The sequence below is a fragment of the Apus apus genome, chromosome 1 (assembly GCF_020740795.1).
Source record: "Apus apus isolate bApuApu2 chromosome 1, bApuApu2.pri.cur, whole genome shotgun sequence".
In the NCBI taxonomy this organism is placed as follows: Eukaryota; Metazoa; Chordata; class Aves; order Apodiformes; family Apodidae; genus Apus; species Apus apus.
This window is the reverse complement of record NC_067282.1, coordinates 18,848,202-18,861,153: the sequence shown is the minus strand read 5'-3', so window position 1 is coordinate 18,861,153 and position 12,952 is coordinate 18,848,202. Positions and strand designations below refer to the sequence as shown.

At 38.6% G+C, this 12,952-nt stretch overlaps 1 protein-coding gene across 3 annotated transcripts in view; it reads left to right on the top strand.

Annotated features, from left to right (window-relative positions):
- Positions 1 to 12,952, top strand: part of MICU2 (mitochondrial calcium uptake 2) — a 151,512-nt gene that overhangs the window by 109,757 nt on the left and 28,803 nt on the right. For all 3 annotated transcript variants that reach the window (XR_007888407.1, XM_051608363.1, XM_051608362.1), the window contains exons 3-5: positions 4,377 to 4,408; positions 4,523 to 4,598; positions 8,930 to 8,977. Coding sequence is in view for 2 of the 3 variants with exons in the window: in XM_051608363.1 (XP_051464323.1) it covers positions 4,377 to 4,408; positions 4,523 to 4,598; positions 8,930 to 8,977 (156 nt within the window). In the remaining variant the exon portion in view is untranslated. The remainder of the gene's footprint in view (positions 1 to 4,376; positions 4,409 to 4,522; positions 4,599 to 8,929; positions 8,978 to 12,952) is intronic.

The window sequence follows — 12,952 nt, the reverse complement described above, 5'->3', positions numbered from 1 at the left end:
ACAGATTGTAATAACTTCTGTACTTTTGCTTTGGTGTTTAATTGTTGTTATAATGTTTGATCTTGGTGATTTTGTTCACTCTTTGGCTTTAAACATCTTTTGTCAGATCTAAGCCTTTCCTTAGCTTTACAAGAGTAAATGAGTGTTACTGAGTGCAGGTGGGTACTTGTTTAATTCAGCCCTAATCCTAACGTTGATGTTGGGTCCATTCTGCATCTTAGCATAAAAAAACCTGATAGGTGGTGGAAATACTTCTATTGTAAAACATATACGTGACAAAATACCCAGGTTTGCCCAGGGCAAATTAAGGCTGATATAGCTGCTCTTGGCAGCTAACTTTCTTGGCTAACAGCACAGAATTTGTGTGCTTCTGAGTTGACTTGATATTCATTGTGCTTAAAAGCTAAAACAGCCCTTTGTCCATGAAAGGTTTGTCTGTACCTCATTGTTGTTTCATGGATCCGCTATAGATGGTGAATATTAGATGACAGTATCTGTAAAATATGTAAAGACCCTTGAAAATACTCATTGTCCTTTAATCCAGAATTCCATCACAATCTTGGCAGATGTGTAGGGGGAATTTTTTTTTTTTAAATTATCATTCATTCAAGTTCAAAACTATAAAAATTCCAAGTTTCATTTTCTGATACCAAAGTAAAACTGTTACAACTGGAAACAAGTTTTCTATTATGTGTTAATTTACCTATTAGTAAGAATCTGTCAAGTTAAAAGAATAAAGCTACAGAAAAATGCATCGTACAGATCTTTTACTTAATAGATGAAATAGTTCCTAGTAATTATAACCATTGCCTGTATTCCTCAGAGAGAGCTAGGTCCTGGTATATTTCTAGTCATGTGTCAGGAATGACAGTACCAAGATTTAACTGATAGAAAGGAAGAGGGTGGGTTTTTTTCAGTGTCCAAACTAGCTAAGAAAACTGTTCATACCTTTACAGTGCAATTTCTGCAATGAAGAGTTAACCTTCTTTCCTAGTTATTTTACACAAGATCTTAGAAGACCAGGTTCCTCAAAGGGCTGCACATTTGATATGGTAGTATGTGATATTAACAGAGCTTTCCTTGTTGTTGTTTAAAGGGGTGTCATTGTTAGGAAGTGGAAAAATGCAGAGAGTAAGCACCAAGGGCTAAATTAGTATTCAAGGAATATCATGAGTGCTACAATTAAAGTAGCTAATGTTTGCTTCTGAAAACTGAGATTTGGGTCTTCACAGATGATCTTATGTGGTGACAATACCAATACAGTATAACTGGATTTAATTCTTAGAAAATATTCAAATAATTATTGGATGAAACTCCTTCTATGGTTTAAATTATTACCTTATTATAAGTTTGTATTCTAATACTTTACACAAACAGCAATATGAAAAATAGCACTAGTGTCCCCAGTGTCACATTTTTTTCAAAAAAATTCCTGGCCTAGTAGTAAACATATTTGCTGAGACCTGTGTACCATTTTCATTTGACTAGGTTATTCAGTCTTATTACTTTGAAGGCCATTTGAGAAGAGCACCACTACAAGTTTCTGTATTTATTACTCTGCTGTATTTACTACTTGGAATAGAAGATGTCTTTGATAATGTCTTTGTTTGTCTCTCAATCTGTCCCTTTCTCTCCTGCCTTTTTCCTTCTTTTATCACAGCAGCAGCCCCTTGTGCAGTCAGCTATGGCAGGGACTGACTCACACCCACCTCATTCTGCCCCTCACCAAGTCCTGGGGTGGTGTGACTGTCCTCGTCTGCCACACAGCAAAGGCTTCCTTCTCCTCTGCTAGTCCTTTCACCTATGCTGAGGTTCCCCAGTCAAGGATAGCATGAACACCTCTGTATTGTTACTGTATTTTCATCTCTGAAACAGGTCAGTCAGCATGTCAACATCTGAAAAGTCCTCTGGAGGGTGGCCACAGCTGAATGCAAGAGGGCAGATGTTGACAGCTGCTGCAGCCGTTTGTGTGACCTCTAGGTAGTTGCAGTTGTTACTACGCGCTGGTGAAAAGAGGGTCCACATGTGTCTGCAACAAATTTTCCTTCCCATTATTAATTTTTATCACATTAGGGTAGTTGAGGATGTGTTCCCTAAAACTGGGTAGCTGGAGTATTTCAGAGTTACTGTGCTGAACACAACATGAAGAAGAGAAACACAGACTTAACCAAATGTAGAACCTCACCAAGTTGGCCAACTAGTGTCTCAGCCATAGCTCCCAGTGCTTTCTCCCTGCCTTGCATCAGTTATTAATGCCTTTGCTATTCTAGCTCACACAATTCAGTTTGTTTCCCTTCGTCATCTTCCTGGACGCTGCCAAAAGGCTACTGCCCAGTACACTGCTGTGGTAGCAGTGATGCTCTTGGGACCACCAGGAGAAGGGAGTGAGTGGAGCCACTGTTGACCAAGTAGTTCATGGCTGACTTCAGAACACACAGAAACCATTTACCCTGAAAATCACTGCAGGGTGATTTTTTTCTTTCAGGTACAGTTTTTCACAGAGCTACAGCCTGAGTCATTCCCTCTTGTAAGGCTTCTCACCATGTGGGCCTCACAGAACTGAAAGCTGCTTTAGTTTAATACCACATTGAAATGTGCTGTACAGAGGAGGTGACATTTCAAAGCTGAGATCTGAATCACTTAATGTGCTGAATAGCCTTTCATTAAAATGCTCTGCAGCAGTGAACAGTGTTGAACTGTGGCATCACATTGCACTGCTCAGGACTCAGCCTTGCTGGATATAGGGATTTTTACTTGCTCTCCCAGTCAGTTATTAGTCTGACTTCTTTTAGCTCAAATGAGGCAAAGTAGAGGATTTCATACTTCCTTTGAGCTAGAAAGTATCTGTATGGCTGTATATGTATGCATGTGTGTAAATATATGTACATACAATGCACAAAAATGTATTCATGCACAGTAACAGGTGGTGCTGGCAACACCTGTTGCTGGGGTCACTCAGCACTCCAGTATTAAAGCCCCAATTTTAGTTGCTTATAACTTTTGTCAAACAGTTGGGTTGCAATGTTATGTGCCAGGTGTCTGCCTTAGGCTGCTTTGGGGGAGGGGGCGGGTAGAGGAATTTATCAGCAAAACTGTTACTGCCAGTCCCGGGAGCAAAGGTCAGGGCACTGTTTCGCCTGTGCTGAAAAATGAACTATTGCTGGTTGAGATGTTCTAGCAGCTTCTCTCACTTGAAGCCAAAATTTGCCAGTGGAGACCCCCTGCGGCTGGGCATGTCTTTTGCCAGCATTATGGAAATTTGCTGTTCTACAGAGAATGGCACCTCTGTCTGGCTAAATTATGGGCCTGTGAAAATGCTTGGTTGATGCATGTTGACAGCTGCCCAGCAGGCTGTCACCATCATCTTCATTTCTGAACAGCAGTGCTGTGCTGGTGACCCTTCAGATGAGAGATGCCCATCAAGTAGCAGAGCAAGCCTTGGAGCCTGAGCATGGAGCGAAGCACGCAAGGGCACGGGTCCTCAGAGCAAATGCAACCAGCTTGGCTTGTGCTTAATGTGAATAAAGAAGAAGGAATGGATGGCTGGTATCCAGAGAAACTGATAGTGAAGGAAGGGAGCAATGGGCTGTGAGTGGTAAAAGTGAAGGGCACAGAGTTTAAGATTGGCATGAGGAGAAATGCTGAGAGAGACCTGTGATAGGGCAGATAATAGACTGAGGTGGAGCACAGCTCCTGCCAGTCCATGGCTGCAGGATTTCTGTGGTTCCTGCCTAGCCAGCTGAGACGTTCCAGTGATACATCACATCTCAGACAGGAGATTTACACAGAAATACAATCTATACTGCTGCCAGTGGCTCCACTGTTTGTGTGTATATACTTGAACCTCCTAATAAACACATAGGAGTTTACATGGTTTCATCTCTTACTATTTCGGAAGGGAGAGTTGTTCAATTTACTTCTGCTTAATAGAAACATCTTAATTTTCATTCTTTTTTTCCCCTCTTTTTCAGTATTTCTTAGCTTTTGCAACTGTGCCTGAACTTGAGGGTTAATATGTTTGCATGCAAATCTCATTGTAAATCCTAGTTGTTTCTTACTGTATAATCTTGCTTGGTAATCTGTGCTACGTTTTAGCTCACAGTATGCAAAATCACCTTAGTAAGTCAGTTGTAGGTACCAGAGTGGTCTGTGGTTCCATCTAAATTGTAAGAACATTTGGACAGGCTGCTCATATTATTTTAAAATGTTGTCCTTTCTTGATCATTGTGGGAATTAGAAACAAACTGCCTGCTGCAAAATATTCTGTTTCATATTACTTAGCATTTTCCCATAAAAATCTGAAGAAATGCCACAGAACCTGATCAAAGTTTAAAGTCAGTTTGTTATTGAATGATGATGATTTTTTTTTATTATAGGTAAAGCCTCTGCCAAGAAACTGACAAAAAAGGTAAGCAAAATGTTCCTTTCTTTCTTCAAAAGAACTTGCATTCTTTCTGTTGCGCAACCAAATAGACTTCTCTTTCAAAACTGGTTTTATATTTTCTTGTTTGTGTTTTTGAAGGAGGTAGATGCTGCACTGCTATTTGTTACCAAAGCTAAACCAGGACCGACCTTTTTCAGACAGCTTGGTGATAAAGGTAACAAGCACGTTTGATTCTGAAAAATATATCTTCCTATTTATCTGATTATAGGGTATGAATTGAATGTATTTTAAAAGCAGGTTTCATGGATTTCATTTCATGCCCATCTAGCCAGTAGTGGCCTCCTTGGCAAATCTCTCAGTTATGCAAGAGAGAATAAAGAAGCAGGGCTGGGAATTGAAAGCCTCCTCAGGTACTAGAGGAGAAGAGAAAGAAATCAGAAAGCCTAGTTGAAGAAGAGAAAGGGGCTAAACTTCAGCATAAAATGGACTTTTAAGACTTGTTTTTAATAGCCTGCTGTTTCACTATATAACTTATATGCATGGAAACAAGGAATAAAAATTTTAAAAAATATTTATTTATATAAAGTGGCACCCCTGATATCAAGAGCAGTTTATTTATCCCTCTTCAGGAGCTTAATAGCCCTTCACAGCACCAATGTACTTTGGTTTCTTTTCACCCAGCATTTCCACCTAATATTGAGCTACATAAAGAGAAGACTGAAAGCTGGGATATTTTTTGTGTAACAACAGAGAATTAAGAACACCAAATAAGCACATCATTAACGTAAATTAATTGAAGGGAGAAAACAGGCAAGAGGATCAAGGAAACCAAATAGAGGAGTAATTAACCATTTCACCAGTAATGAAGACTGAAATCCCCAAAATAATTAGAAAGACCAACAGAATCTATTCACAGATTGGTAGAGTTCAGCCTGAATCCCTTATCCTGTGGACCTTTCTGGAAAATAAAGCTGCCTTTGCTCTTCTGCGGTTCCTTGGCAGGCATAAGTCATGCTGTCTCCATGCACAGCAGATCCCTGCACACGGCTGGCAACTTGTGCCAAGAGAGCAGCCCTCAGTTTGCAGCATTTCACCTGCCTTTGGCCTCATGGCCTCTTCTGCCTGTGGTTCGTTTCTTGCATCCTTGTGCAGACCTGGAGGGGCCTTCAGCTAAGTGCCTTGCTCATCAATCCACTCCTGAGCAACTCAGCTCAGCCTCCTTGTATTGCATCTCTCCCAGCTGACTGCTTGGCAGAAAGTGGGCTTGGTGGTGTGCTCGGCCTGGCATCTTGTACACTCTGGACAAGGCATTGATCCCTTGCTTAGGACTGTGGGTCCATATATTCAGTCCTTCAAAGGTCAGGTAGGAGTTTGGGATGATGCAGGGACTTTCTGTGCCATCATCTGTATGTCTCCACAACACATGGGGTCTTTACAGTTTTTGGTTCTGATGACTCTTCAGTGTATTTGATGCTTTTGCTTTGAGATGCATTTTTATTACATTTTTTAAATGTAATTATTCATCTATTAAGTACTGTTTTTACAAGTATCAGAATAATGATTCTACTGTTCCACTGAGAATATTTTAACTACATTCAAATGGTTATTTAAATTTCAAGTAGAGGGAAAACACAGTCCTAAGTCCAGCTTGTAAAACAGAATGCTAGGGAATTCTGCCTTCTAGTGGGCAGTTTTAAAATTCATGTCATATTTTTTGGGTATACTTATGATTTATTCAGCAGTAAGAATATTGTGCTGTCAGCATTTGCAATAAAGTTTGAGGGCAGAGATTTCTAAGGAGGGATGGGGAAGGTTCATTTAGTGTTAGAAGAGGACAGTATTTTGCCAATGCTAACTGCAAGTACTTGGCTATAAGTGTGCTGAGTCATTCAACAGCATGTGAAGCTTTTATCTTTTAATAATGTCTTGCTTGGACATTAATATAATTGTGGCTTGGTTTTGTGGGTTTTTACAAATCTTTTGCATTGTATCTTTTAAACTGAGTAACTTTGTAATTATTACTGTAGAATAAAAAGAAAATTACCGAAATTTTTAATTTTACTTTAGGGATACAGTAAATTGCCACAATAAAATCACAAGAAGACTTTTTATAGAATTTAGTCCAAAAAAATAAAAAAAATCTTGTCTCAAATTATTTAGTTTAATCAGTCTGCCAGAAAATGTCAGACAGGCTGTGAATTTGCTATAAGGCACTGAGAAAGGTTCTAAAGAACAATCTATTTCTTTAACATATTTTTATTATATTTACCTTTTTACCTGTTTCATTATAGTGATGTTTCAATCAGCTTATGATAAGATGATGAAAAGAGTGTGTCTCATCCCTACCATTTCTTGCAAGGCTTTTCTTTCCAGCCCCCCACAATTTAAGTGCCATCATGCTTCTCCCTTGAGCCAGTAGGCAGGGTCTTGTCTTTGAATTGATCTTTTCTTTACATCCTACCACCTCCATATAAATTTTGCAGATTCTTTCTGAAAAAATTTAAAAGGTACAATGTTCCCTGTCTACCCATACAGCTAAAACTCTTCAGGTGCTCAGCATTTTGTATCTCAGTTATTATGGCTTTTTTTCTTTCCTCTGACTTTTAACAAATATAATCTGCTATGTTAATTCCTTTCAAAAGCTTTGTTATTTGAGTGTGTCATTTTTTTCTTTTGTATCCCAACACTGGTGTCTCCTTGCTCTGTTTTATCTAGCATAAGCTGCTTGTCTTCCCCCTCCAGGGCTTCCCTAGACCATCCCTGTGCCTCACATCTCCAGACAGCTGAGATGCATGATCCCACTTCTCCTTGGCCTGTGATTCCGGCCTCCATCCCTTGCTGGTTAAATTTTCAGGCAGGGATCTTTGTGCTGATACCATTGCAGTCCACAGCTGGGAGGCATTATCTATAGAGAGTTGAAAAATTACCTCCTTGTCTTTCTTTATATTCTTCCTTGAAACATTCTTTTGCTGTGACACACAAAACAAAATTAGGGAGTAGAAATCTTGATCACTGCCCGTCACACTATTTGCTTGATTTCTTTTCCTCCCCTATTTGTATCCATTTTTAAAGCTTGTCTTCTACTTAGACATATAAGCTAAAAAAATGGAGCAGGAGTTATTTCTCTGTTTGTTTTCAAATTTGTAAAAATCCTGGACACTTTTGTCTGAAACATGATTCCAAGTTTTACAGCAATACAAATAATAATTTACATTCTTGCAGTGGCAGTTACCCTAAAACTTGTAAGCAAAACTAAATATTTGAGATCAAAGTATTTTTTATTTCCACAGTGTAATGTCTGACTGTTGTACTGCTGATTTACACATGATGAATGCTGGATAATAGGGTCAATAGCCCTATTTCAATGGAGAGGCTAATTGAGATAGGGAACCAGAGTGAGTTGTCAATAGGATCAGCGTTAGAATTGTCTTTTTATAAGACTTATTCTCAGATTTTCAGACTCTTGCATTCAGAATTGTAATATTTCTAAACTCTGGTACTTAAAACTTAAAGTATTAAGTCACTGTCTGAGGTCAAATACAAATGCTGTTGGCTCTGCATAATAGTTTATCAGAAGTTAATTGTTTATCACTGAAGCTTAAGTGGATTCCTTATCTATCAATTAACTAAATATAAATTATAAAAAATAGTTTATCTTTGCACAGATAGGCATGTTTGAACTTCATTATTTCAAGCATCTTCAGTGTTATACAATGTTTAGCTCACACGTTAAAAGTAGCTCAGTTATTTTGAAGTGATTTATAAAAAAGCCCTTTGCATTATTCTCCAAACATTATTGCAGGGCAGATGGTTCAGATTCTGTTGTTTAACCACCCTCATTATGCACTCTCTATCTTTAGCTCCTTTGCTCTATTTTGACGCTATCACATCTTTGTGTTTGTTCAGGCTTTTCACTGAAGGCGGAATTTCAAAGGAAAACACTGGAATTTTCCTTCAAAAGGGGGAAAATACTTTCACCTTGTAGAAAGGACATGTTCCTATTTTTAAAAAAACCCAAAGCCTCCTCTTGGCACGCAGCCCAGCAGTATTATCAGCAAAATCTAGCAGCTTGGCAGCTTTGCGTGTTGCCATGTTCCCCTTGAGAATTAGAGGGAAGCTATTCACCTTTGCGAGCCTGCCAAGGGATGCAGGACTTTGATCCTTGAGGGTAACGTTAGAGTGGTTCTCCTCCCAGGTACTAAATGTGACAAAGCACATTTAATTTATTTGCCTTTTATATAAACATTGAATGTTTTCATTCAATGGTGAGAATCTGAAGATTTAGCGTAGGCCTTTTATTAATACCAAATAAACCTTACTTGCCTGATTAGACATGAGCATTGATGAGTCTCTGAATAGGGAATTTTGCCTTCAAGAGTGCTGAAAACAGAAGTAAAAGATATTAAATAATAATGTGGCTTACTTAAATAACCATTTTTATATTATGTTAAATTACGTTTTCATATTTATAAGATTGGATCTTTTTAAGTCTTGCTATAAGTTTTGGGGATTTTTGCAAGTCATTTTTTGACTCTTTTGTTTCAGGGTTGATATCTTATGCAGAGTACCTATTTTTGCTGACAATCCTTACGAGTAAGTATTATATATTTGAAGTACATGTGCATAAATACTTAACTACTAACAGCTTTCCAGGAACTTTTTCCAATATTTTTAACTTCTAAATTTCTACTTGATAGTAAAATGTAAAGAGCTATTGCATATAGAATGTAAAGTCATTAATATAAATGGATACAACTTTAATTGATTGCAACTTATTTCCATAGTGTCATCATTGGTCCAGGGCAGTACCTCAAAAATCATTATAATCCCTGCACCATGGTATCAGTAAAGTCTTCCAAGATAGTCTGAAAAAGGGGAGACATTGGTTACAGGACTGCCTAATAAGGGAAAGAATAACAGTGAGGGAAGATAAATAATTTGTCTTCTGGATTTTTAGTCATTTTTGACAATGAGACATTAATGTTATAGCTTATGCAATGGTGTAAAAAGCTGTTGAGGTGTCTGAAATGTAAGCTATTATTCATGTGTTCAGATATGCAATGGATTATGTACATAAACAGCAGGCTTCTGCAGTCTTTTTGTTTGACTTTTTAATCTTTTTTTCCCCTGTATTTCTGCCACCTTCTTTGCCTCCTTCCTTTTTCTCTGTCAGCCACTTTTTAGAAAAACTTTTGTTTGGTACTGGCTTTTTCTGAAAACAGTAGGCATTTTTTGTTTGTGTGTGGAAATTATCTTGGATTTTCTGGGTTTCCTCACCCATACTTACCTCTATGTTTGCCACCTCCCTGTGCTGTTCTGGTGAAATGCAGGTGATGCTGTCAAATCCCGAGGCTGGAGATAAGGTGTGGGCTTGGAGCATCACCCAGTGAGACCTGCAGACTGACAGTGAAGCCATCCTCATACATGGCTGTGTAGCAGCCCACATGCAGTCTTGTTTGACTGACCTACATCAATACAACATTTCAAGCAAGGGATGAAACCGAGCAGACTGGATTTCACTGTATCAGTGGACAGGGAAAGAAAAGAAGGAAGCAGTTGTTCTTATCCCAAGGGACTGTAGATGCTTGAGCTGTGTCACTTCCATGGCTCCGAGGTCCCTGGCAGGGGCTTAAACAAATTGACAAGTTTTCCTTGCGGTGGAAGTCCACTCTGTCATGGTAGAGTAAGAACAACTAGTGCTGGTCACCAGAGTCCAATCTTCACAGGCAATGACTGTCAGTACCCACCTCTTGCGCAGTTTAGGTGGGCCTTTTACAGCTTATGTCATTTCTCAGCAGAACTGTTATCAGTTCCCATGAGGAACTTCAACTAGTACACAACATTACACACTATATACATTAATTAATATAACATTTTCACCATACAAATGTACTGTTTTGCCAGTAGTGGCTGTCCAGTGCTGCACACAACTTGAACATGAGTTATACCATGTGTTCAAATGCTTTTTAAAATCAGAAATAATGAGTCTAGCCCAGTTAGAAAACTAATTATAAAATATTTCTAAGAGATTTTTTTTTAAAGTCCAACCACATTATAACTTCAGAAGAATACTTTAATTAAAGTTGTAGAAACAGGTGCTGAAGATTCTATTTCTTTAAAAATTTGTGTCAGCTGAAAGTAAATTTGTGCTGATTTACTGGCCTGAAACAATTAGAAAATTGAAGCAGTATCAGAGAAAGTTGTTCCACTTCTCCAGACAATCAAGTAACATTATTTTTCACAGAACTTATATTGGAACATATTGAACTGAAAAAACAAAGGCACCTTTTGATGCAGGATAAAAATGCAGTGCTAAGGTCACTGCTTTGGCTACATGGAGGATTATCATATCAATCAGTTTGAAAGCAAATGTCAACAAGTGTGAGTGCCTCCATCTTTGCCCAACAAGTATCCCATGTCAGTCAGCCCCCAGTTACACAACCTCTCTCACTAGTGAGATTTTATGTGAAATGTCTTAAAGCAGCCATTAGTATTTGAATTACAGAGTAATAGGGAAATAGGAAACAACTCACCAGGTTTCCAGAGTCCCAGTTCCAGGACACTCCTGACCAGCCCATGCTGCCTGTCTTACAAGGGCACCATCTGTAACAACACTGACCTTGAAAATTAAGTTTTGCAGCAGACAAAGGCTTTATTTTGTCCCTTGTGATCCCCTTTATTCTTTTCTGTGTGCCTTGCATCATTGTTATCCTTTTTCTTCCAGTGCTGTACTTACTGAATTTCATTTCCAGCAGTTGGTTAATGGTGAAGGAACCCAGGAACTGAAATTGTTACCTTGACTCAAAACTTCATTTCAGTTAGCCAGTGGTACAAGTTGACAGCCTGGTCAATGTGGGAACGGTTGGCAAGGGAAGCACCTAAGTCTAACCTGTGCTCACAGCTAAGATGAAGCTCTTCTGTTCAGATTTTGGAATTTTGCCTGATTCTAATTAAATACAAATATATCTGAGGTAGTCTTTGAACTATGCTTATTTTACGAACACATACCTTTGGGGTTACATCATATCAGATAAGTATGTCATCTCTGAACAGTATAAGCAGCTTTAGGTTCTGTATTTTCAGTAACAGCTCTCTTATCTGAAAATTCCAACGCAGATGGTATGAATTACTATTAAATACATCAATTACTTTTATTCTCAAAATATGTTCTAGGATAGGCTCTTCTTGCTTTTGTACTAGTAACACAAATTTAGCATGTGGCACATCCATGGAAAGGAAACGAGTTTTGATTATTACAACCCAGTTGCTGGGGAAGGGCTCTGTTATGCATATTGCAATGGTATATGTAAAATATCCTTGCATCACAAGGTTGCTCCATAGAGAACATTAGTTGGCTGCTGAAAATGTAGTTGTTTCTAGAATGTAAAAATAGTAATTTTTTTAACTGTCTTGTTATCACTTAAAAGGAAAGAGATATTCCTTTAACTTGTTCCCTCTGCAGAAAGATTCTCTAAAAAAAAAAAAAAAAAAAAAAAAAAAGGCAAGACTGGAACTTTACAGAATGGAGAGAGAAGAATATATTTCCAAAAGAAAAACTCTGAAGGGATCAGAGTTTTTTAGAGATATTGCTTCATTGCCCTCACGAGTCCAACATTATTCTTGGAAACATGAATGTGTTCTAGAGACAATAAGTCAGTGGCTTTCATATAAATGCCTGATTCAGCTGGGTTGTGGAATTAATTCACCTGCTCCAGAAATTACTGGGATAAGTGCTTGCTACTGCAGTGAACTGTACCTACATTTCAGCAGCATGCTGCTCCTGTGTGGGCTTGCTAATGAGCAAGGCCACCTCCTGTAAGCAAAGTAAGATCAGGAAATTGTGGGAAGGAGCTCAAAACACACTGTGTTTTTATAGTGCCTGCAAGACTCAGAACTCATTACATTTTTTGTCTTGAAAAGAAACATCCACTTAGTGAGGGAAATGTAGGGTAAAATTGTATAAAATTCCTGAAAAAATCAGCTTGATGGGAGTCATACAAACCATGCTTTTGTCCAAAAAGGCCAGAAAGAGTGGTTTATTACTTCTCAGTAACATTTGAGTACATTGTTTAGGGAGGGAGGAGAAGGGAATTAAAAAAAAGGCCTGGGGCTAACAGAGCAGGAGCAGGAGCTGGGATTGCTGGCCAGGGTTACAGGATCAGTCTGTTTGCTGGGGAAGACTGCAAATACTGGCATACAGTAATGTGTGCAAGAAGTACCTGAGGAGTACACTAGCTCTTTCACTCAATTGGGAATCATTAATGGTTTCTCAAGGCACTTTCCAGTCTTCTCACCTGAAAAGGAGCTCTAATAACAAGGCAGAACTAGACTTCCAAAGGGACATGGGATTATGGAGACATCTGTAGAGAATATCGAGGGCCAGGACAGCAAGACATGCAACATTTTCACAGTCATTTGGATCAGGTGGGCATTCACGACTGTACTTAGACACTGCTGGCATTTCTTCCTTGGTCATTGCACTAATTATCCCTTAAAATGGCAGTAAAAAGGTGTTATAAAAGTTTGCTTCTATCGGAGGAGTTATATATGGTTTAATGGAAATAGCAT